Source organism: Callospermophilus lateralis, chromosome 4 (genome assembly GCF_048772815.1).
Source record: "Callospermophilus lateralis isolate mCalLat2 chromosome 4, mCalLat2.hap1, whole genome shotgun sequence".
Taxonomy (NCBI): Eukaryota; Metazoa; Chordata; class Mammalia; order Rodentia; family Sciuridae; genus Callospermophilus; species Callospermophilus lateralis.
This window is the reverse complement of record NC_135308.1, coordinates 5,573,779-5,597,587: the sequence shown is the minus strand read 5'-3', so window position 1 is coordinate 5,597,587 and position 23,809 is coordinate 5,573,779. Positions and strand designations below refer to the sequence as shown.

General features: G+C 46.7%; 3 protein-coding genes across 3 annotated transcripts; all 3 read left to right on the top strand.

Annotated features, from left to right (window-relative positions):
- Positions 1-3,325: 3,325 nt before the first annotated feature.
- Positions 3,326-6,349, top strand: LOC143396388 (beta-defensin 106A-like). Its single transcript, XM_076852245.1, has 2 exons — positions 3,326-3,374; positions 6,195-6,349. Exons 1-2 carry the CDS (start codon positions 3,326-3,328, stop codon positions 6,347-6,349), a joined length of 204 nt encoding a protein of 67 aa, XP_076708360.1.
- A 1,325-nt stretch (positions 6,350-7,674) lies between these two features.
- Positions 7,675-15,544, top strand: LOC143397386 (beta-defensin 104A-like). Its single transcript, XM_077109232.1, has 3 exons — positions 7,675-7,729; positions 11,787-11,855; positions 15,357-15,544. Exons 1-3 carry the CDS (start codon positions 7,675-7,677, stop codon positions 15,542-15,544), a joined length of 312 nt encoding a protein of 103 aa, XP_076965347.1.
- A 3,775-nt stretch (positions 15,545-19,319) lies between these two features.
- LOC143397385 (sperm-associated antigen 11B-like) lies at positions 19,320-21,489 on the top strand. Its single transcript, XM_076853440.1, has 3 exons — positions 19,320-19,380; positions 19,894-20,043; positions 21,356-21,489. The coding sequence occupies exons 1-3, from the start codon at positions 19,320-19,322 to the stop codon at positions 21,487-21,489; spliced, it is 345 nt and encodes a 114-aa protein (XP_076709555.1).
- Positions 21,490-23,809: the final 2,320 nt, after the last annotated feature.

Sequence of the window (23,809 nt, the reverse complement as noted above, 5' to 3'; positions counted from 1 at the left end):
TCCATGTCAATGCTAATACTTTACAAAAGCATTTTAAAATAACTAAGGGACAAGCTAGACAAATAATAAAACAATGTCAAAATTGTGTGACCTTTTTACCACAAGTTAATCTTGGAGTCAATCCTAGTGGACTGATACCTAACCATATTTGGCAGATGGATGTCACACACTTGCCAGAATTTGGAAAATTAAAATATTTGCATGTTACAGTTGATACTTCTTCCAGATTTTTGATGGGCTCCCTTCATGCCAGAGAAAAAAATAAAGATATTATAGCTCATTGCTTACAAAATTTTGCCACTGTGGGTGTTCCAAAACAGTTAAAAACGGATAATGGTCCTGGTTATACTTCTACCTCCTTTAGACAATTTTGCTCATCATTTGGCATTACTCACATAACAGGAATCCCATATAATCCACAGGGACAAGGCATAGTTGAAAGAGCTCATCAAACTATTAAAATATACTTATTAAAGAAAAAAGAGGGAATTGGAAAGGAGTATATATCCCCCAAAGATAAACTTAAAATAACCCTTTTTACTCTAAACTTTTAAAATTTGGATTCATCAGGGCTTAGTGCTGTGGAAAGGCATATGTGTCCAAAAAATGTACATAAGCCTCAGATACTTTGGAAGGATATTCTAACAGGACAATGGAAAGGTCCTGACCCAGTGATTGTCTGGAGTAGGGGTTCTGTTTGTGTGTTTCCACAGGGAGAAAAGCAGCCGATTTGAATTCCAGAGAGACTAACCAAAGCGATTTCTACAGACCAAAAAGAAGATGATTTGACTCAACTCCATAACAGCTGATATCCAGAGCTCCATCTTGGCTATTGTTACATCTGCAACAGGAGTTCTCCCACACCTGAAGGCTAATGAATAATGAACACCATTAAAGCCTATTTCAAATGTAAAAAACTTTGAGGCTTGCTTGCGGGAATACCTTCAGACCCATATGCAAGTTACAAAAAAAAAAAAAAAGGATGGGATATCCAAATAAGAGTCAAACCCAGGTGGTAACCAGGATGCCTTTTTAAATATCTATTTTATTATTGCCTTTTCCCATATCATAAAGTTCTATTTTATTTTTTGAGCTCATACAGATCTAGATTAATGTTTTTCTGACCAGTTTTATTTTTTGACTGTGGAGTTTTTAAACATTACAATGGAGATTTCACCTGTGTAAAGGTACAAGGCCTTTACTATTGTCTTATGTGTTGTATGTTATGTGTGCACACTTGTGTTTTGTGTTGTATGTCTGTGTGTGCGTATGTTCATATATCGTATATGAGGAGCGCTCATGAAAAAATGGATCCAAATTTTTTTTATTCACGTTACTTTAATGGTTTAATTTAAATTGGGTAAACAGCTGTTGAGGATTGTTTTAATATGTGAACAAATAAGGAGGTTAATAGATCTGTTTGTTTACTTTCACCTTTCCTTTTCAGTATATTTAATAATTCTGTTCAGGATAATGTAAATTGTTCAGAAAATTGTTTTTTTAGTTCCTGTTGGAATGTTACATAATTTTTTTAGCATCATTGCCAGAATTCCTATCTTCTTCCCAGTGCCAGTGAAGACAAAGATAAAACCAAACTAGAGCTTCTTCGATAGTTATCACAACAAACTCTATAAACTGATGCATCAGTGAATAATAACTCAACATGTAATGCTCAATCAAGGAGTCGATTTACTGTGGGAGGAAATGGACATATTGATGGATTCCTCTGCTTTGAACTGCTTGCAGAACTTGCCTGGACTATGTATCACTTGTATGCATTGTGAACTATCTGTTAGTGCAGCGAATTGTGGTAGTGCTGGCATATTTTTGCTGATGGTGTCACCGGTGATACAATTTTTCCAAAGGAGCCGTCAATTGTCTTGGTGTCGTAGCATTTCTGTATCCTCCTCCCTTCTGCTAGTGATAGTCTAAAATTTGGGGGCCAACCAAGGTGAGGCAACAAACCTCACCCCCCCACTGGCACCAAGATCAAATTTAGGGGCCAACAGATGTGAGGCAAAGAACCTCACCCCCCCACACTGGTGCAAAGGCCTATCCACAAGTATGGCTGTATGCTGGACCAGTAGTCAGTGATGGGTATGATCCAATTGCAGTGGTACCAACCTAAGATTGGAGGCTGACGCCTAGAGGTCAGCTCATCGGATGACGGGTAAGGACCATGTGTAGTATTGGACAGCCTAACAGGCACGGCCCCTAAGCCACATTGCTTGTTGTTTAATTAAACAGAAGGAGGGAGATGTTGAGGGCCACAGCCGAGTCAGGATGACGCATGGTATTATTGCCAGAAGTAGTGGTTGAGAGGTGACGCCAGCGAGTTCTCACGGAGTTCCCATTGAGTTCCAGTTGAGTTCTTGCGGGAATTCCCAGAGAGTTCCCATTGGTTGGAGAAGTGCTGGAGGACGGGTTTTCCGGTTGCTGGTTCCTGGACGAGCTGCATGGTGTTTGAGAGAATTCCCGAGGAGCATGTGTGGAGTGCGCTGGTGGAGTTCAGAAATAAAATTTGTTCCTGCTTCAGTGGCTCGTGATTTGTGCCCAGCCAGACTGCGGCACTGTAACATTTGGAGTGCTTTTCCTCATTGGAGATGATCTCACTGTTAAAGGCATTGTTTTTGCTTAATATTACTAAGGATATTGAGATTTCCATAAATATTTGGACAATTAAAATACTACACACACACACACACACACACACACACACACACACACACACATACACACACACATACACACACACACACACACAAAATCTTAGTCACATACCCAATAGTCTCAAAGTTGTCTGGGATTCATATAACATGTAAAATGGGAAGCACTCAGCAAGATCTACATTCCTAAACAATAATGAAGAATGTGCTTAGATCAGGCTCTTTGCCCAGTGCACAGAAACTGAGTCTGGACTTCACCAACACCAGCTCTTAGCTGAAGCCCCGCAGCACCCATTTCCCCGACCCCACACCTGCACGTGAAGCCATCAGGAGTACAGTCGGCATGGGAGCTGAATGTCCAGCCAAGGAGCTGTTGTGTTTCTGCCTCATGTATCTACACCTGGTCATCCACGTGTGCCTGCTCTGTTCTCGCCTCACCTCCATTTTCCCTTTTGGGAACTTCCCAGGGTCGGAGAAATGATGAGCTGCAGACTGACACCCACTGGTCTGTGGACTGCACCTGGCAGAGCACAGAGACGCCTGCTTCTGACAAGCCTCACTGATCAAGATGCCATTCGCTCTGGAGAAATGGATAAATGGGGGTGTTCGCTGCCCTTTTCTCGTGAACATCGTGCTGATCTCTCAACCCTCTCCAAGCCATGAAGACTGGCCTCTTTCTATTTGCTGCTCTCTTCTTTCTGGCTCCAGGTAAATGAGCATCTTTGGAGGGAATATGAGCAGAGGAGGTGGCTCTGACAGAGGGTCTCTGTGTGACCACCCAGGCTGATCACTGCTCAAATGCAAGGGCCCCTGTGGGCTGGTGGCCCTGCGTGGCAACACTTGCTGCAGAAGGCGATGCCTCCTTCTATAATTGCACCCTCTAAAAATCCTTTGCATTTTCCATTATTGTCCATGAAGTGTTGTCACAGGTTGGAATAAATTAAGGGAAGTCAGGAAAGATGCCTTTGGTTCACAATTCCATGCTAACAAACACAAAAATGTCTAAAAAAGATTTTAATACTCTGACCTTTTAAAACCTGGTTAGGCTATAAAATAAAATAGGAAAGAAAGAGAGCTAGAGAGAGGGAGAAATGGAAGAGGATAGGATTAGAAGCATGTATTCACATTCTGATGTCGTGGCATTAGAACAAACTGCACGGTGTAGGTTGCTGTCAGTTAACCTACTTTAGCAAACTACAAGCTGGACACCATGGTGAATGCTTCAATGACAAAACGTATGCAGTTCTCCAAAGCCAGTGACTTTAAGAAAAGTGCGACCCCACCTCTTACTCAATGGAATTCAGAGCTTTTATTTTGGGGGGGGTCTGTTTTACATATATTTTATAGACATAAATATGAACAAGGCAAAAATCATACATGTGTGCAGGAGGGAGCCAGGGTTGGAGCCTGGCTCTGTTTTGCCTCCATGAAAGACAGTTGTGATTTCCTCCCACTCCAAGGCTCACTGCCATGTTCTCCTGCTTCTGAGCAGCTGCAGTGGCTCCAGCTGTATCTCCCCAAAATCAGGGCACAAGGCTCAATTTGTATCAGGTAGAGCTTGTACCAGGGAGCTATATATCTTTATATCTTTGGCTTCTGGCACAAATTCAACTCACTGTGACGAAGTCACAAAATCAAAGATATATCCCCCATGTGCTCTGCTCAGAATTTTCATGCCAACTATTCCTGTGCCCCCTGGTTTGTATTGCAACAAACCTGGGCAAGTAGATTCTGTGTCAGGATGCGGGGACCTGGGCCTATAGGGGACCATGCCACACTCACTTCACTGGATTTGATGCACACAGTAGAGACGGATCAGAGGTATCCTTTTCAGGTCACGCAGACTTATTCCGTGACTAGTCAACACAATGCAAGGTTGCATAAAATAAAATTACCTAACATATCTAAATGAAATCAAATTTTTAACGCACTTTATGTGTTCATGCACACACAGGTTGCACTAAGTCCTACATGGCTATCTGTGATGGTCCATTAGAAGCCCTGTGGGCACAGATGCTCTCTCCCTCTGGAGGCTCCTGGGCCATTACTGTGAACTGGATTCAGCAGGAGGACTCTTTCAAAACAAAGTCCTCTATGTTTAGCCTGAGATGACCTTGCAGTATGAGAAGAGAATAGAATATATATGCCACTGTGGTGTCATCCAGAGTTCTCTGGGCTTTGAAACAGGGGCGGGGGGGCAGTATTTCTATTTGAGCAGATGTGTTGATGCTAGATAATGGTTGGTGCATGGGATGGCACTCATCCATCTAGATTTAAGCTTATCCTAATGTGAATTAGACACTTTAATATGTTGACATTAAATGTAATCTGCCTACATCTGACACTAACATTGCAAAGATCTCTATTAGTCAACTCTAAAATGTTAACCCAGATAAGATGAACTGTCTGTCCTTGAAGCAAGATGCTCTTACTGCTGCTATAAGTACTAAGGTAAGAACTGGAATCTATGCAAAATAACAGAGAAAGATTTAAGGAGCTGGGCACAGTGGTGCATGCCATAATCTCAGCAGCTCAGGAAGCTAAGGCAGAAGGATCACAAGTTCAAAATCAGCCTCAGCAACTTAGTAAGGTCCTGAGCAACTCAGAGAAATCTTGTCCCTACATACAAATATAAAAGGGGGATGTGGCTCAATGTTAAACACCCCTCTGTTGGGTCCCCATACTAAAGAGAGAGAGAGAGAGAGAGAGAGAGAGACTTAAGGAAACAGTATCAACACATTCCCTCTTCCTTCCCTAAGTGCCTGCTTTCCATGGTTGACTTATGGATGAGAAATCAGATTATGTCTTTGTTTGGTTTTTTGCTTGTTTGTTTTGTTTTGTACAAGGGATTGAACTCAAGGGCACTTAACCACAGAGCCACATTCCCAACCCTATTTTGTATTTTACATAGAGACAGGGTTTCACTGAGTTGTTCAGAGCTCTGGTAAGTTGCTGCGGCTGGCTCTGAACTCATGATCCTCCTGCCTCAGCCTCCTGAGCAGCTGGGATTACAGGCACGTACCACAGCGCCTGGCCCAGATCGAGTCTTTCTAAACAGCCACGTTACTCTATCTACCACAGTAAGCTTTAGGGGTTTTCTTTTGCTGTTTCTTTTCTTTCTTTCTATCCTTTTCTGCTCTAGTCTTGAGCCCTTTCTTCAACCTCAGGTCTTGCCATACTTTCACCAGGTAGCAATCTTTTGAGTGTATGAAGGAAACCCCTGACTCCAGAGAAGTTTATAGGAACAAGTTGCTTATTACTTTAATAGATTTGGATAAAAGAATGTTAGCATCTGTTTCCTGAAGACTCCACATAGCGTAACGCAAATGCTGCAAGACAAATGGATTCTTCCTGGTCGTTCACCCCATGTAAAAGACAGAAATAACATACAGAAAATAGTTCCCTGCCACCTCATCTCCTGGCAGGGTAAGGCGTTCTGACAATGGTGTAGAACTCTTGGCTGATGTCTGTGACTACCTGGTCACAGCTGAAAGAGAACTGACCCATGTGGCTCTTTCCCTTGTGTAGCCAAGAATGAGTTTTTTGATGAGAAATGCTACCAGCTTAAAGGGAAATGCATGCGTCATTGTCAGAAAAATGAAGAGCTTGTGGCTCTGTGCCAGAAGTCCCTGAAATGCTGTCTGACGCTCCAACCCTGTGGGAAGATTAGATTGGATGACTGAATCTGGAGACCTGGGCCTCTCGGAGGAGCACAGACGGCCCGGCTGCTGCTTTCACTCTTCATCAAAAATAAATGATTGCTTTGATCAGCTTGTTACGTGGTTCATTTGGAAGGGAAACCATGCCTAGCCGACTCTGCTGGTCTCCCCCTCCTGGCTTATTTTCCTGAAATTCTGTGGTAAGGACACCACCCTCAAAGCCATCCAATATCAATCTTACAGGCTGACCAAAAGAGACCAGCAACCACCCTCTGGCTTTCTCCCAGGCGGCAGAATCCATCCGGCATTAACTGAGGAAACAAAGAGGGAGAGAGAAAGAGGGAGGAGGAAGGGAGGGAAAGAGGAAAGAAATGGATAAGTAGAGAAATGAGCATGCTGCTGGATGAATTAGCTATTATTTATAACATTGATAACATTCACTATGATTTATCAGAGACTGTCGTAAATAGGTATTTATCAAGGACTTTCATGGGTCACCGCCTGCTAAATTAAGATATTCCATGAGATTGCCTGCTACCTATAACTCTGACACTGGTTTTGCAGACGGTTTAGAAACATCCCTGTGATTCTCAGGAGCCCCGTGACCTGGATCCTTTTCACAAACTCACTATCTACCATTTTTCTGGAACTAGCTGGCAAATGACCTTCTGAGTCTCAGCCTAAATGTCACTGCTCTTGTCTGAATGAGTGCCTCCAAAATTCATTTTGAAATCTGATCCCCACTGTGATGGTGTTCAGAGGTGATTCAGTCTTCAAGACTCTGCCCTGAGGAGTGGGATTCATTCCCTTGTAAAAGAGATGGAGAGGACACCTTTCCCTCCCTCACGTGAAAACAGCTTGCCATGCAAGGATTCATCTTAGAGCAGGGACCAGGCCCCCAACAGATACCCAATATGCTCATGCTTTGACCTTAGACCTCCTGCCCCCAAACCTGTGAGCAATAAATGCTTATTACCTGTAAATTAACCAGTCTGCAGTATTTTGTTACAGCAGCCTGAGCAGACTGACTATTTCCCATCATGTTCCTTACACTTAAAAACCAGCTTTGGATTCCTGTGGGTCCTAAATCTTATTTTACTTCTTCTCAATTCCCAAGGGCAATGCGCTTAATCATGTTGGAACCATTGACACTGTTATGAGAAGAGTTTTTTATTTGCACTTTGTTTTGAGATAACTGTAAATTTATATAAAGTTTTTAATAAAAATACCACAGATGTCTTTTATTCAATTTATCCTAATCATAGTGTTTTAGTCAGCCTTTTTTGCTGCTGTGACAAAAAAACCCCACCTGAACAATGGTAGAGGAGGAAATGTTTATTTAAGGGACCATGGTTTTAAACATCTCCATCCATAGGTGGCTGCCTCCATTCCTTGGGGCTCAAGGTGAGGCTCAACATCATGACAAAAGAGTGTGGCAAGGGAAAGCAGCTCACATGAGGATCAGGAAGCAGAGGAGCACTCTCCTCTTGGCAGACACAGAGACATACCCCCAAGCCACACCCCCAATGCCCACCAGCCAAACAGCATGTGGAGGTGCTCAAACAAACAGAGGATGATGGGAGGCGCCAAACACCACAAGAACCAGCAGAAAAGCTCCCAGTGGCCAAGACTGGGTTAACCCGGGCCAACAAGTCAATGAGATAACAGGGAATCCTAACCAAAATCAAACTTCCATTCTGATAAAATAGATAGATTTAGATAGATAGATAGATAGATAGATAGATAGATAGATAGATAAAGTAAATAAATAAGCCACTTAGGGAGAAAAGACAACTTTGCCATGCAGAAGAGCTCCAAATAGCTCCAGAAGGTGGCGCTGCTCACCACTCCTTACTGTGGGCTGGCTGTGACCTTCCCCATAGGAAGGGGAAAGAGTGACTGTGGAGGGGGACACTGGCACACTCTCCAACTGGCAAAGGAGGACAGCAACAGCCGTGGAGCTTTGTGGACAGCACCTTTGATGAACGACAGGAATGGCACCTCCCCTCCATGGCCTTTCTCCCCCACAGAATCCCAGTTAACCAGGAGAGAGTGTCGGAGTGGAGGCCAGGAGAGCCCTGCTGCTCCCTCCCAGGTGGCTCACGCTCAAGGCGGCTTCCTTTGCTTTACTGCCATGCTCATTCCTGAGAGACGTACCAGGAAAACTCAAAGCACTGTGAAAGGTTAAAGATGACACAAATACATGGAAGCACACAGCCACGTTTACGGACAGGAAGATCGGATGTGAAAAAATGTCAAAACGACCCTGTCCAAACTTCTCAAAATCAAACTCCAAACTAAGTTGCTTTGACCTCGAACTAACTTTAGGATTTTCTACATAGGTCCCTGGACGACCTTGAAGAACTTGTTTCATCTTTTTATCAAAAAAGAAATTAGCCTGGTACAGTCGCAATCCCAGAGGCTCCAGCAGCTGAGGCAGGAGGATTGCAAGTTCAAAGCCAGCCTCAGCAACTGAGCAAGGCCCTAAGCAATTTACCAAGACCCTGCCTCAAAATAAAAAATGAAAAGGGGCTGAGAATGTGGCTCAGTGGTTGAGCACTTATGGATTCAATCCTTGGTACTGAGAAAGAGAGTGAGAGAGAGACTAGACAGACAGACAGAGAAAGAGAGAGGGAGATTAAACTAATTGGACTTACCTGTTGGGTCAAACTGTATGGGAAACAGTGAAGAAGAGATGATGTGTCCTCTGGGCTATATTTGCATGGATACATATTACTAATAGGTGTTCTGGAAACTGCATGGAGTGTCTAGAAATCTGATATGTCTGGTTTTGATGTTACTAGTAATATCTATTATCCTCAATGTTTTAAAGCATACAGCAACCACATTTCCTTGTCAACTTCATTATAATGAACTGTGATCTGTTATTTAGTCCTGGCCATTTTAAGACTTTTTCATCCACAAAAGTTGTTTTACTCTAATGCTTTCTTGAAAGATTTCTCAAAGTCTTGCCTTGAAGGAAATTTGTGGAAAAGTACAAGTTTCTGATAACTTTAAAGATCATACCATTGGCTGAATTTTAAAAAAAATCAGGAATTTGGCAAAGTATGGTTTTCATAAACAAAACTGAGATTTTCTTATTTGCTTATAAATTGCCCTGTTTCTAGAGACTTATGATCTGAATCTTGATGATTTGAGATTCAGATCATAAGTCTCTAGGGGCTTCCCCCTGAAATGATCTCAAAAGGCTCCACTTTAACCAAGCAAATATTTTCTTTGCTTTATTACCACAGTCATCCTGTAAACGGTTTTCCCTGTGCCCCTTGGTGCAGCCCAGAAACACTTGTGGTCCATGAATTCCTGTCTGTGTGAGTAAACATTAAAATTTTAAGGACCTAAGTTGATATTCTGGCATTCCATTTACACCAGTTCTTAACGTCTTTCATTAAAGTTTTGATTTTTCTGCATATAGATTCTGGACATCTTTTGCAGAGTTATCCCTAAGAATTCAATGATGTTTACTGTTGTGATACTGTGTATTTTATATCAATTTTTCTCAAAGTATATAGAAAACTATATTTTTTTAAAAAATGATTTTTTAATTGTAGATGGACACAATACCTTTATTTTATTTTATGTTTTTTAATGTGGTGCCAAGGATAGAATCCAGTAACTCACGCATGCTAGGTAAGCGCTCTACCACTGAGCCACAACCCCAGCCCCAGGAAACTATCTTTTTAATTTTAACCTTGTATCTTACAATTTTTTTATACATGATTATTATTTCCAGGGTTTTTGTTTGTTTGCTTTGGCATTTTCTACATAGATCATCACGACATAAATGAACAGAGACACTTTCATTCCTTCCAAGTGTGTGTGCCTTTGATTTCCTTTTTGTGTTTTGCTGCACTTTCTGTAACTTCCACTTGAGGACTGATACCTAGATGGTGCTGTGTGATATTGGTATCTTAGGGGGAGTGAAATTTTAAAACTGTTCTCCCAACCCCTCTCTAAAATGGTAGTAGATAAAGAACATCCTTCTGATATCCAATAAGCATTAAACCAGAAAGTGCTGTCACCAAGGCACTGTGCCTGCAGGTGCACATGCAGAAAGGAATCTCCACTCCCTGCACGGCCCCACCACTCGCCCCATAGCCCCTGACTCTGGGGCTGTTGGTGAAGCTTTTTGGTGCTTCCAGAGGTCTGCTGTGGGACAGGGCCTGACAGTCCTCACCTGCTACACACTTCAACATGAGAATCGCTGTCACTCAGGGCTGCTTCCAGGGGGACAAGCACAACTGGGCGTAGGCTGGGCACGTCTGCAGATGTGGGACTGTCTGTGCTCTGGGTCCCCGTGGGCCGAGCTTGTGCCCACAGTCTGGGTCTCTTTTCTGCCAGTCCCAACCCTCCCACCAGTGGCACCTTGCACCGTGGCCTGAGGCTGCCCTGCCCAGTCTGGCTGCTTCCCTTTCTCTTTCACCAGCCTTTCCCCAAAGGGGTTTCCCTGTGTTGCTCCTGTGCTGTCTACTTCAGGAGGACCACATGGGCCCACTGGGGATCCCTGATTGTCCACCATGCTATTGTGTAAGGTATACTGGTTCTCAGTGGTTGCTCTGTAGGACACACTGAAGCTGAATTTTGCTTAAGCTGTGAGCCAAGCGCTGTCTAACCTGTACTCCAACACAAAAGTTGTGTATGTTCACTTTCTCCAGAAGTTTCCTTAAGTTTTCTTAAAGTAATCATCTAGTGTTTTGCCTAAGGGGCAGATAAATGACAGAAGCCCTGTGCCCTGTTCAGTCTGTTGGTGGAGGTGGGGTCAAGAGTCCAGGTTCTCCAGAAGGATTCAGAGTAAAACTGCAGGGTGTTTGGTGCCATTGGTACAAATAAACCAACTCAACAAATCCTCCATTTGACCTCTCTTCTTACTCTAGTTCTTTTCCCCGTGAACCCCAAGTTGGTCTGATGTTCTGCAGTCAGACACCAGGCCCTCTGAGGATCCCCATAAAGCTCACTGTCCTCCCACCTGCCCCTCCTCATGCAGACCTGTGCAGAGACCCCCGTGTGCGTTCACGCCTCTCGCATGCCATACCAGCCCTCTTCCTGACTTGCTACCATCATGTCTTCCTGTCTATTTGAGAGGGGTGCAGGGAGGGAAGGACATGCACCCCAGCCGCCTTTCTGAAATTTACCTGGAGCAATTTAATGCTAGTTTAAGTGCAGGACTGAAAGTGCCTTCACCAGCATCACGGGGTGCAGTGGCTGAAGGGACCTTAGAGGTCATCTCATGCACTGCTTCAGGTGGAGAAGCAAACGGAGCGCTCGGCTTTCCAAACCACAGTCACCACTTCCTCCAGCACAGCTTCGCTCTCCACTGTGTCTTGGAGAGGCCTCCAAGGAACACTGGCCTTGGACAAGCGTGGGTAACCAGGAGCCCGTCACCCATAATCAGAGCTGCCCCTGTGCCCCGGTGGCTCACTCTGCCTGTCCTGCTTCTCTCCAGCAACTGCAGACAAGGAGGACCTTGTGCTGCTCTTGGCCATTTCTCTCTTCCCTGACCAAGACCGTCCAGGTGAAGAGCCTCTGGGCTAGAATCACACAGCTGCAGAGGACGGGAGGTGGGGACCTTGCTGCAAACAGATTCTGAGGGACTCGCAACCTTCCTCAATCACAGTAGCGTCCTCTGCCTTCGCTGAACCCACAGTAGAGGACTGTGAATGGCACCTTCACCTACCCCTGGCAGCCATGCTCACCAGCTCAAGGAGAGAAACACAACAGAAAGGTAGGGATCAGGACTCACATGTGATGGACAGTCCCTAGCCTCCACCGTGGACATTCCCCTGGGACTCCTGGGTGAGGGCATCACTAACCATATTTACCAGGGCTCCTGCAATTATTCAGTGTTGATTGTGTGAGAGGAGATGCCTTCTTCCATCTGCCTCCTGAACAGCTTTGCTCATCATCACAGAAAGAGGACCTCCTCATCCTCCTAAATTAGACAACTTTTCCTACCAGGTCAGAATGTTAGGATTAAGATGAATGCCATACTTTCAGTAGGTTTAAAAAACAATTAATTTACTATAACTCAACAAGTTCAGCAGCCCTGGGGCCAAACCAACAGTGCCCACTCCTGGAACCCACTGACCCTCTCTTCCACGCTGCCCAGCTGAGTTCCCAGCCTCAGGAGGGTCCACAGCCTGCCCTCCCCACTTTCTAATGCTGTCCTTCTTCCTGGTCATTTCCAACAGATGCTCATATAAAATCCTGATATTACCATATTCTACGTCTGGTCAAAATATGAAAATAATGTATTAATCCAGAAGGAGGGGGAGGAGGAGGAGGAGAAAGAAAAGAAGAGGAGGAGGAAGAAGAAGAGGAAGGAGGAGGAGGAAGAGAAGAGGAGGAGGAAGAAGAAGAGGAAGGAGGAGGAAGAAGACGAGGAGGAATCAGTTTCCCCTCAATCTGTCACAAGATCTGGATCTGGTCTTGTCCTAAGGCCAAGACCCCATCCAGGGAGAAAACCCAGCTCAGGGACACCTCCAGGACCACAGCTGCACCTGCCAAGCTAGTGGCCATGCCTGTCCACTCTCAGGGCACATCCAGGGGGAAGCTGACAGGGAGGAGAGAGGCAGATGCAGTTAGGTGACAGTGGACTGCAGGGTGTGTCCACTGCCCCTAACCTCCTGCTCTTGCTGTGGGTGACTTTGACCTCCACACACATTCAGCCTCTTCCATTCCCACATAGTTGGGGGTGAGTGCCCAGGAGGGCAGCTGGTTACAGAAGAAAGAGACCAGGTGTGACCTGGTTTACCAGGTGTGCTCTGGTTTACCAGATGTGATCTGGCTCACCTGGTGTGATCTGGTTTACCAGGTATGAGCTGGTTTACCAGGTGTGACCTGGCTCACCTGGTGTGACCTGGTTTACCAGGTGTGACCTGGGTTACCAGGTGTGACCTGGATTGCCTGGTGTGATCTGGCTTACTTGGAGTACATTTGTCACTAGGATTCATTCACTGCCTGGTAGGTAGCTCCTGTTCTTGCTTTTGCATTCTGTCACCTCAGACTGGGTTTTTGTTGCAGCTTGAGCACTTATGTTGCTGTGTAATCTCGCACTGGGGGCTTTCCTTCTCTGGGCCCTAATTCCCATGGCCTGTGCAGGGAATTAGGTCTGGCAGTCTGCAGCCTGCTCTCTCTTTCTGGTCTGGCAATCTGCAGCCTGCTCTCTCTTTCTGGTCCACTCTGCTGCTGCCCCCCTCCCCAGCTGGCACGGCTACCTCCCTCCCCTCACTCCAGGAGTGCAGTGGCTGGCTCTGAGGCAGAACTGGGAGACAGCCTTCATGCAGTCACTCAGCACAGCACTGTGCCAGCTCCCTCATGCCCCTGTTTTGCCCTCTCTTCTGCCATGGGCTGCTTTGAGGGCCAGTCACAGCCACGGTGAAGTAGGCTCCTGTCACCAACTGCAGGGACGGCCAACCTGGGGCCTCGTCAAGATCAGGCAGCACAGGATTCCGCTGAATTGCTTCTTGGTTCCTACCGCACCCTGACCTGAGAACCCTGACACCAAAGCATTAGAAATAAGAGGGTTTTCTTCACCAGGACAAAGACAAACATAAAACCCTGCCCCAACCAGGCAGTCTGGGTGTTCCTGCCCCTTCTGCTTTGTGAAAATGGAGAGATGGGAAGGAGGGCACAGGACTCAGAGCAAACAGAGGTCCTTAGGGTCAGACCTCTGCCCTGACTGTGCCACCCAGACCCTTGGCTCCCGAGCACAAGGGCTCTTCCTCAGCAGACCTGGTCCCTGCAGGGTGCAGGGAGAGGCCTTTCTGTAGAAACCCCAGCCGCCCTCTGCAGAGGCCCTTTTTCTTCACTCTGTAGTCCCTCCTCCCCCACCAGCCCAGCTTTGGGGCTTGCCTGGTACTGCTCTAGGGTGACACCAGCTAGGCACAGGAGGCAACTGGGTTCAAAATTGCTTTCCAAATGGCACACACATGACCAGGCAACAAAACCCACCCTCCTGCACAGCTCTGGGAGGAGGGCCAAGGACCAGGATGCCCTCTGTCTCCATCTCCTTTACTCACACCTATCCCAGCCCATACATTCACTCACCAGGGACTTCATAGGCTAGGGATGGGGTGGACAGTGGCAAGCCCCCCACATATGGTCCCCATGCTCAGGGACCTGGCAGTTCAATTGAGAAGAATGAAAAAAGAAAAAAATGTATGCGACTCCAATTTGGCATGGATGGTGTTAAAGAATACAGGGAAGCCAGGCATGATGGCCCACACCTGTAACCCCAGCAACTGGGGAGGCCAAGGCAGGAGGATCACAAATCCAAAGCCAGTCTGAGCAACTTAGCAAGGCCCTAAGCAACTCTGCAAGATCCTGTCTCCAAATAAAATAGAAACAAAGGTTAGGAATGTGGCTCAGTGGGTAAGCACCCCTGGGGTCAATGCCCAGTAGCAAAAAAGGGAAAAAACAGGTGGGGAGAAAACTAGACTGGGGCATGGCCTATATCAGGAGGACGTGGGAAGTGCCCCACACTGGGATCTTTAGGTTCAGAGATGAAGCTCAGAGAGGTCACTCATGGGAAGGGGGAAAAGCAGCCCCAGTGAAGGGGGTGATAGCCCCAGAGGAGGCACCCAGAGAGCAAGGAGCTGGCGCACAGGTTGGGAGGGAGCCTTGCAGCAGGTCTGCAGAGGTGAGGCTACAGCAGAGCAGCATGGCTGGGGAGATGCGGCCCAGGACCAGATCAAGGAGACTCTGTGGAGCTGGTGAGGGGCTCTGTTACCTTTGGTCAAACTGTGATGTCAGCGGAGCTGCCAAGGGATTGTAAGAAGGGGCGGGACATGGACTGGTCTGTTTCTTAGAAAAGAAATCATGCTGGATGGGAGCAGATGTCCATCATTAGGACAGTGGATCGGGTAGGAGTGTTGGGGAGACCAGCCTGTGTCCACTCGGACCCCCTCCCTAGCAGTCTGTGCAATTCCTTGAAACCCTTTGCCCAGACCCCACTACAAGTCTGGCCTTTCCCTCCTGGAGCTCAGTAACCACAGTGTCTTCTCCTGATGTCCAGGGAGAAGTCACCTCGAGACAGACAGAATATGTGGCTATGGGACTGCTCGCTGCCGATGGAAATGTAAGACACAGGAACACGAAATTGGAAGGTGCCCCAACACCTCCACTTGCTGTTTGAAAACATGGAAACAAGGGTTGAATCCTCACCAAATACCAAGTTCTGAACCCAGTGCTGCTACCCACTAGTCGCCAGCAACAGAACCCCTGTGTCTTCCCTTCCTCAGCCCTGAAGCAAGGAGGTCCCCAGAAAGACCACAGACCCAGCCATCAAAGGAGGTTGCTGAGCTGCTGCCCAGGTCACAGCAGGGGAGGCAGGATGACAGGCTGAAAGCCCTCTGAACCCAGGGGCCCATCTGGTTGCAGTGAGGGGCTGTGGCAATGCAGGCTAACCATGAGTTTTGACACTTTAAATGCTGGACCAAATATATATACATGTTGTTATGTCATCAGCCATAAGCCTAAATAAAACATCACTTGTTTATTGTCATTTGAAATACGAATTTAAATGGAAAATACTATTCTTCTATTCCGATCAGAAAAGAAGTTATCTATCTATTGTTAATTGGGATAAAACCTAAATAAATATTAATTGAATCTCGTTTGGAATGTACTATATTTCAAAATGCAGACCTCTGGGGACAAAAACAAAAGAGACGAAAGGGCATGGGCAGCCTGAGGGACCCATGGTGAGCTGAGGGGCTGACCAGGTGGGCACCTGTGGGGTTCCACGTCCAGCAGAGGGCAGCAGAGAGCTCTGGGCTGCTTTCTGCTCCTGATCCTGAAAACTGGTGAAGAAAGCTGGTAGTGAAGCATGTGAACACATTTTCCTGTCCGAACTGTATTCCAGGGTAACAGATGGCATAGGAGGAAATGTTTTGCTCTACAAAGTCATTCAGCTAAGAAATAGGGTGCCACCATGCCAAACCATGTGATGATCCTTCAATGAATGTCAACCACCACTAAAATAAGGAAGAAAGAAAGTATGATGGCTCATGTCTCCTTACTGATGTGCACAGTGCCACGTGTGAGCCACCAGGCAAGGAACATGGCATGGGCCTCACATTTGAGGTGCAGAAACCAAGGCCAGATTGTGTCCCTTGTGCCCAAAACAGTACAGAGAAGCTTCACACAGCCTTTGTCCAGCTTCAGCAGGTGGTCAGCCTGTTTTGTTCCTTGGTCATCACCCTCTCCTAGATTACTTCGAAGAAGGAACAGTATTTCGTGGTTGTCCATATAAACATATTTTGGAACTTAGAATCAGAGAAAAGACTCTTTAGAAAATAGAACACTATTCTACTTATTACCAACAAAGGGGAAAAAAAAGTCAATACAATTTCTTTAATAAAATCTGATACCTGATCAGTGTTCAAATGGCCCTGGTTGTTTCACGAGTGTCTTTTAAGAGTTGGTTTCTTAGAAGATTCTGCAAGGTGCGCACACTGCACAGAGGTCTCCAAGGCCTCCCGCATGGTAGAGTTGTCTGTGGCTAGTCCCCCTGTAACACACTGTGCAAGACCAGCTGCACATTGGGATGAACCTCTGCACCTCACCTCCTCTGTGGTGCCAGGGGCACAGGAATCTGTTCATACCCAGAGAAGCCACACTCCAAAGTGGGGAGCAGAGTACGCTCCAGGACGGTGTAGCTTGTATTGGGTTGCCCCTCATGCTGTGTGGGGTCCCTTCATTATTCTCATACTTCCTGTTTTACACGGTGCTTTTCACATCAGTGATCTCTTCTAATCCTCACAATAAGCTTTTGAAAGAGACATGGAAAACGGCATCTTCTTCACCCTTCACATGTGGAGACTAAGGCTTTCCTCAAGTTCCCCAGACTATTGGGAAAGATCCGACCCAGACCCTGCACCTCCAGTGCAAATCAGAGGCAGCACAGCATGGGGTGTTCACAGGTCAGAAGCCCAGGGTCCCTGCCACTTGCTGTCACCTTGAGGAGGTTGCTTAACTGGCCTGCGCCTTGATTTCCGCATCTGCAGTCCGGCCTTCCTACTAAAGGGCAGATTCAAGCACAGACCCAGCGTCTGGCCCCACATCACAATTGCGCTTTGCCTCCTTTCTTGACTGCAATGTGATGCTTTCTAGAGAGAGGCCACCTCATCCTTCTCAGCATAACAGCACAGCAGAGCAAGGGACTTCTACAGACTTGAATCAGTGCCACCAGTAACAGTGGTGGGGTGACCCCAGGCAAAAAGAAAAACTAACTCATCACCAGGTAGACAGCATGAGCCTGTACCCTGAAGAGCCCAGGCTTTGCTCCCTGCCCCTTGTCCTCCCCCTCACTCTCTAAAGGGGCTAAACTCTGAAAGGCAACCTGTTGTACCAATGCTGTGTATGGCAGCGAACAAACTCACCCTCAGCACCAAGGGAACACCAAGTCACACCACTGGACTCTCTGCTGTGACTGTACAAGAACAAAGGCACGTCACCTATTTCTTTGTTTCCAGAAAAAAATTACCCTGGATAAGAATCACAGAAGAGGGAGACAAATATTCCCACGTGGATTTTCTCACTCTTCTATCTGGATTGTAATGTGCTAATGAGTTCACAGGTGCCAGGCGCTCATTTCCCTGGGCCCACGAGCTGTCTAGGACAGAGCAGGGAGGCCCCTGGTCTGGTCAGCACAGTAGGCTCAAAGCAGGTGTGGACAGGGTGGAGCTGCCTCAGGACTGAGTCCAAGAGAAAAAACTCATCCCCTGAGGACTGACAAGGGGCCAAAACACTTTTCAGTGCAGAGAATTTAGGCAAAAAGGATAAAAGCAACAGGCAGAGAGAAAAGGTACCACTCCTACAAAAACTTACGTTTGTTCCTGTGACCACCAAGAATTGCTACTGTTCTGTTTTTCAGTTGTCACCAAGTGGTATATGTTTAGATGGCACCAGTGATAATGGATGCACGCGTACAGTGTGTATCCTACAATCAGGATGTCAGCAGTGCCATCTCTTGCAACATCTATCCTCTCTTTGTGTTGGGACCCTGACACTCCTCTTGTCTATTTCTCGATAAAATATGTATGAATTCTTGTAAACCATAGTCTCCCTACAGCATGTGGTACCTAGGACTGGTTTCTCCTCCCTAGCTGTGTGCTCGCAGCCCTTATGCAACCTCTCTGTTCCCTGGCTCCCTCCCTCTATTCACCATCGGCTTCTTCCACTCTCTACTTCTGTGAGATCCTACTCTTTTCCAAATGAACTTGGTTCCTCTCCCTTCAGCCCTGAGCATCTCTTTATTTCCTTGGAATCCATTCCATCATGGTGGCAAGAGAAACTCAGGCTCAATTGTAAAACCGTTTCTTAGTAGAATCGAATTGGACCCAAAAGCATCACCAGGAGATGCCCAAAGAAAGGCGGGAATAAAAGGGGAAGGAACATGAGGAAGACTCAGTTAAACTAAAACAAAAGGAGGGAGGAGAAGAGAAGGGAAGGGAAGAGGACAAGAAAACAGAGAGCGCCGGGGAGGAGGAAGACCAGGCAGCAGAATTTCTACTATTTTTGAACAGCTCTAGAACCCAAGTCTAAGTTGCAGCTCCCACAGCCAGGTCACACCTGACATGCTTCATGTCCTCACACAGGATTCGCCACACTAAGGTAAGCAGGTGCCACAGACGCACAGAAGCAACATGGCGGCCTTGTTGTATCATTGTTTTAAAGAACTTCAGGGGCTGCAGAGCTAGTGGGAGACGGTGTTGGAATAACAGCATGTTTATTCCGCCTTTCCATGCCTTTCATCTCCTCCCACCTCTGTCCTTCTGTTCTAATTCACCAAACCCACCCAAGGTGAGGGGAGAACATAGGACTCAGTGTTTGTTCTGCGAATAGTGGGAATATGATGTGTCCTCTGTGCCCTTTGTGACTGAGGACTCCCGGCCCACTCACCCGGCCAGCTCTATAAAGGTACCCACTCGTCTGCCCACTCTGGGGCCCTCAGCTCGCAGTCCCCATGGCAGACATGGCTCAGCAATTCCACCCTGCCTTCATCAGCCTTCTCCTTGTGGCCCTGCTATTTCCAGGTAAAAGTGAAAGATGGCCTGGGAGCCAGGGCCTCCCGCAAAAGTCTTTGCTGAGGTCTGGAAGTCCAGGCTGGCCAGTGAGATCCTAAGTCCCAGGAGCACGTTTTCCTGATGGGACTTTTGGGCAGAAGTCTCTGAGATGGGTTCTCAGACACTTTGAATGTGCTGATGGCACTGATTTCCCAAGCAAGAAGTTCCTTCCTTTCACTTTGTTTTCTTATTTCTGGAACATTCCTCCACCCCTTACGGAGGAAGACATTAAGCCTTAGGGAATCTCGACAACTGCACTGGAGACGTCTCTGCACAAATAGCTTTTCACCACCATTCTTCTTTTCTTCCCCTCAACACACACCCATGCACATGTACACAAGTGTGCACAAGCTCAGGTAGCACCGGGCACTCTTCCACCTTACCCCATCCGATTGCCCACCATCCCTGCCCCTTAGAGGGGCCCTGTCCTCGTGGGTTGCTGAACGGAGAGCACTGAACCCCTCTGCATCTGCATTCTCACAGGCTCGCACAGAGCCCTCTCTGTGAACTCCTCAGGCACTGAGGTCCCCAGCGGCCCCCAGGAAGGAGCTCCTGGCCAAGGAGCAAACGGGTCTCCCATGGTGCATCACCAAGTAAGGCGTTACTTCCAACCGCGAACTCCCCCTTTTCTTGGTGAGTCAGGTGCCAACGTGTGTGACAAGTTCACCACTTAGGAAATTCTGAGTGAATGAGATGGGAAAGTGACTGTGTGGATGGGTCTGGGTGGACAGTAGTTGTTGTGTGTGTGGTTCAGGCTGCCCTACCTATCAGGAAGGACATGCAGGGTGTGTGTCGGGGGGAGTGTGGATTTGCACATTTGAGGCACTGGGGATTGAATCCAAGGGCACTCTGCCACTGAGCTGCATCCACCACAACCCTCCTTTTTTATTTTTTTGAGACACAGTCTGGCTAAGTGCCATGCCTGTTTTCAAACTTGCAACCCTCCTGCCTTGGCCTCTGAGGTTGCAGGGATTATAGGCAGGCACCACCCTGCACAGTGGGCTGTGGAGGTCTTACAGCCTCTTCTGGGGTGATCACTGAGGGCCTCATGAAATATGGACATACTGTGGGACCAGGAGGTGAATTCTCTAAGGCTCTTCTGTAGTGTCTGAGTTCATGCAATACAGTAGCCAGAGGAGGCACTATTGATTGATCACTCTCCTCCTTCCAGGAGACTTCAGAGGTCATTCACTGCACAGGAATTTACTGGACACCTCTAAGCGCCAGGTGTGAAGTGAGTTCAGGGACTGATTCCTGGGGATGGGACACAGCACACACTGTATGCCATCTCCTTGAGTGAGGAGGAAACAGGGAGTGGCATGGAACCACAGCCCAGGCCACCCTTTTGGACTCTCAGGACAGCCCTGGTCAGTCTCCAGGGCTCTCCCTTCCCAGGACCACTTGCATATCCAAAGGCCTGGAGGAAACACTAGTTTCTGGGCTACTCTTATTCCCAGATTCATTGCTGACCCTGAAACAGGAAAAACCAGATGAGCAGCTCAGTGGAGGAGGACAGGAGGGTGTTGTCAGACTTCTGGTAAATTCAGCATTAAGGTCCCACCAGCTTTAATTTCTGCTTTATCCTCACCTCAGTTGCTCTGGAAGTGGCCTCCAATTTCAAAGGACTTACTGGACTGACTCTCCTCCCAAGGGAAGGGAAAGGAGACAAGCACAAATACACACGAGTGCAATTCCAGGCATTTAGCTAGCAGGGCTTCACGTAACAGGACCGTTCCTCCTACTTGGCTAACGAGAGAGCTGAGGAGACCCAGAAGGGTCTGGAGCAACAGGTCTGGAGAGTCTACAGTTCAGAACATGAAAGTGTGATGGCAGGAAGACGTTTTATACCCATTGCCATCTCCCACCCTGTCCTTAAGAGCTAACATGGCCACTGTTCAATTCCTGAGACAACCTTAAGAGGCTGACTTTGATGTTTTTTATGCAGAACCTGAACCAGCTCTGAAAGTTGTCAATTGCAAGAAAGCTGAAGGTCTCTGTCAAGAATATTGTAATTATCTGGAAACACAAGTCGGCTACTGCTCTAAAAAGAAAGATGCCTGCTGTTTACCCAGGAACTGATGTCACCAAAGCAGAAACAGGGATGCTCTGTGCACCTGTCTGCCCTCTGGGCCATGAGGTCAATACAGATGCAGGTTTTTCTTGGAGAAGTGTCTCAGCAGACAGGATCTGAGGCATTGCCATGAACAACAAACCAGCTAAACATTTTCTTGTAGCAAAATAGATGCCAAAAGATAACCTTACAGAAGGTGACAGCCTGAGATAAGCAACATGTTCAAAATCACAATTTATGTGCTGGTGGGTGGGGAGGTAATAAAGTTTCATGGAAAAGCTTCAAGCAATGTGTTCTTTTATTTAATAAGTATTTGCTGAGTAGTTACTTTGCTTTAGGCACTGAGAAATGTTGTAAATTAGGAACCTGAAGAAGATGTGGAGAAACAAATTCCTAAATACATAAAAACAATAAAATGCTGCATATGTTATCATGTGGATGAAGGCCAAGAAAAACATGCAGCAGACAAATATAAGAGACTCAAGAAAGGGTTCCTGGGATTTGAGAAGAACTTGCACATGATTGGGAATTTATTAATTTGGCAGAGGAAGGCAGAGATCTCCAAGCAGAGGGTACAGTTTATAGAAAGCTCTGAGATGTGGGAGTGTGGAGTAAATGGGGAGAAGACCAACAGAGTTGCAAAGAGAGAGGTTGATTCATAGCAGCAGCTGAGGCTTGTGTAGGAGATGCTGTGACATTTTCAAGGCAAGCTGATAGGACACTGAAGAGCCCTGCATAAGAGAAGGCTGTCAGGTGCTGGAGGAGAGCAACATGGCTCAATTTTAAGTTTTTGAATATTCATTCTAACAACAGATTTTGGGCTAGAAATGCATAAGATTAGAGGCAGAAATACCAGGTAAGAGATGGTCTTATCTGGAGTTCACGGAGACCCAATGTGCCAAAGTAGAAATAGTAGATTATAGGAAAACACCATGAGGGGACATTCTAGAGAGGAGGTGTTTATAGGTCTGGTGACAAAGAAAGAATGGCAAATGGGACGTCAAAGACTGTGAGCAAGGCTACCCCAGAAAGCAAGGAGGAGCATAGAGTCAGGTTGGCTCAGATGCGTTGAAATGGAAGGACTTCACACAAGTTCAGTGAGAGCTGAACAGAAGTATATGAATCCCAGGAGAGAAGAGAGTGAGACAGACAGGTAGAGGCCATTCACTTGTGGATGGTAACAATCCATCATGAGAGATAAATCTCTAAGGGAGAAGAGAGACTATGGTGAGGGGTGCTAACTTTTAAGAGGGGTAGAGAGAATGGGGATACATGGAGGGAGATGGAGTAGGAGAGACCAGAAATGATGCCATTCCAGAAAATGAGGATGGAGAGAGTTTGGGGCAGTGGAAGGAAGTCCTGGAAGAGGAGACACCTGAGCCAACAGGAGGTAGTTCTGGAGAACAGATGGACGAAGGACGCCCCACCTGTCGCCCCATTTCCCTCAGCCATAGCACCAAGATACAGGGCACCAGGCTTCTAGACTGAGTTCCATTATCCACATGGCCTTGGGTATTTAGTTCCAGGGTGTCAGCATCCCTTAGGTGACAAGAACAAAAAGTTACTGAAGGAAGCTTTTTGTTTGTTTACGGAGTGAGAGTTAAATAGTGATGAGGCATGGGAGCAGAGTGGGTGAATAAGGGTCTCTGGGAGGAGAAGTGTTCAAAGGAAGAATAAAGTTCAGATGACTGAGAGACATGGAGAAAAAAGAAAGCAAGCATGTCACCATTATCCTTGAATCCAGTCACATCTCTGCTCTCCTTCACATACTCATTCATTGATTCAAAAAATGCTAGCAAGCATCTTCCTACCCCAGGTATTATTCTATGTACAAATATTCAATAACACGTAAAGTCTTTGCCCTCATGGAGCCCACATTCTGTTGGGAAGTCAGACCATAAGCAAAGTATGAAAATAAAATACATGGTAAGTTAGAAAAGAAAATCAGGGGAGGGAATGCAAATTGTCAGGCAGAGGGTTGATATTTCAGTGGCCCAAAATCTCACTGAGAAGGTAGCTACTGGGTAAGGACCTGGAGGGGGTTACAGAGAGACCTGTCACTGTCTGGTGAGCCATGGGCATTCCGAGGGGACAGCAGCACATGGTGATGTCCCAAGGCATGTGTGTGTTTGGTATATTTAAGAAACAGTAAGAAGAGCCCCCCCCCCATGCCTGAAGCAAAGGGAAGAAGGGCAGAGTGGAGTACAAGGCCTAACCAATGAGGTTTAGGCCCAACGGAGATGGGACTAAGCAGTGCAGAATAGAGAATTTCCTCTCCCTGGACTTTGGAAAGAAGGCCTCACTGTGTCCTTGTTGGACTCGAGTCTC

Excerpts from the sequence above, each read along its gene's own strand:
- LOC143397386 (XM_077109232.1), top strand. The coding sequence starts at position 7,675 with ATGGTTTTAAACATCTCCATCCATAGGTGGCTGCCTCCATTCCTTGGG. Across the intron at positions 7,730-11,786 it reads TCCATTCCTTGGGGCTCAAG|CAACTGCAGACAAGGAGGAC; the intron begins GTGAGGCTCAAC and ends GCTTCTCTCCAG. Across the intron at positions 11,856-15,356 it reads CCCTGACCAAGACCGTCCAG|GGAGAAGTCACCTCGAGACA; the intron begins GTGAAGAGCCTC and ends CCTGATGTCCAG.
- LOC143396388 (XM_076852245.1), top strand. The coding sequence starts at position 3,326 with ATGAAGACTGGCCTCTTTCTATTTGCTGCTCTCTTCTTTCTGGCTCCA. Across the intron at positions 3,375-6,194 it reads TCTCTTCTTTCTGGCTCCAG|CCAAGAATGAGTTTTTTGAT; the intron begins GTAAATGAGCAT and ends TCCCTTGTGTAG.
- LOC143397385 (XM_076853440.1), top strand. The coding sequence starts at position 19,320 with ATGGCTCAGCAATTCCACCCTGCCTTCATCAGCCTTCTCCTTGTGGCC. Across the intron at positions 19,381-19,893 it reads TGTGGCCCTGCTATTTCCAG|GCTCGCACAGAGCCCTCTCT; the intron begins GTAAAAGTGAAA and ends GCATTCTCACAG. Across the intron at positions 20,044-21,355 it reads GCGAACTCCCCCTTTTCTTG|AACCTGAACCAGCTCTGAAA; the intron begins GTGAGTCAGGTG and ends TTTTTTATGCAG.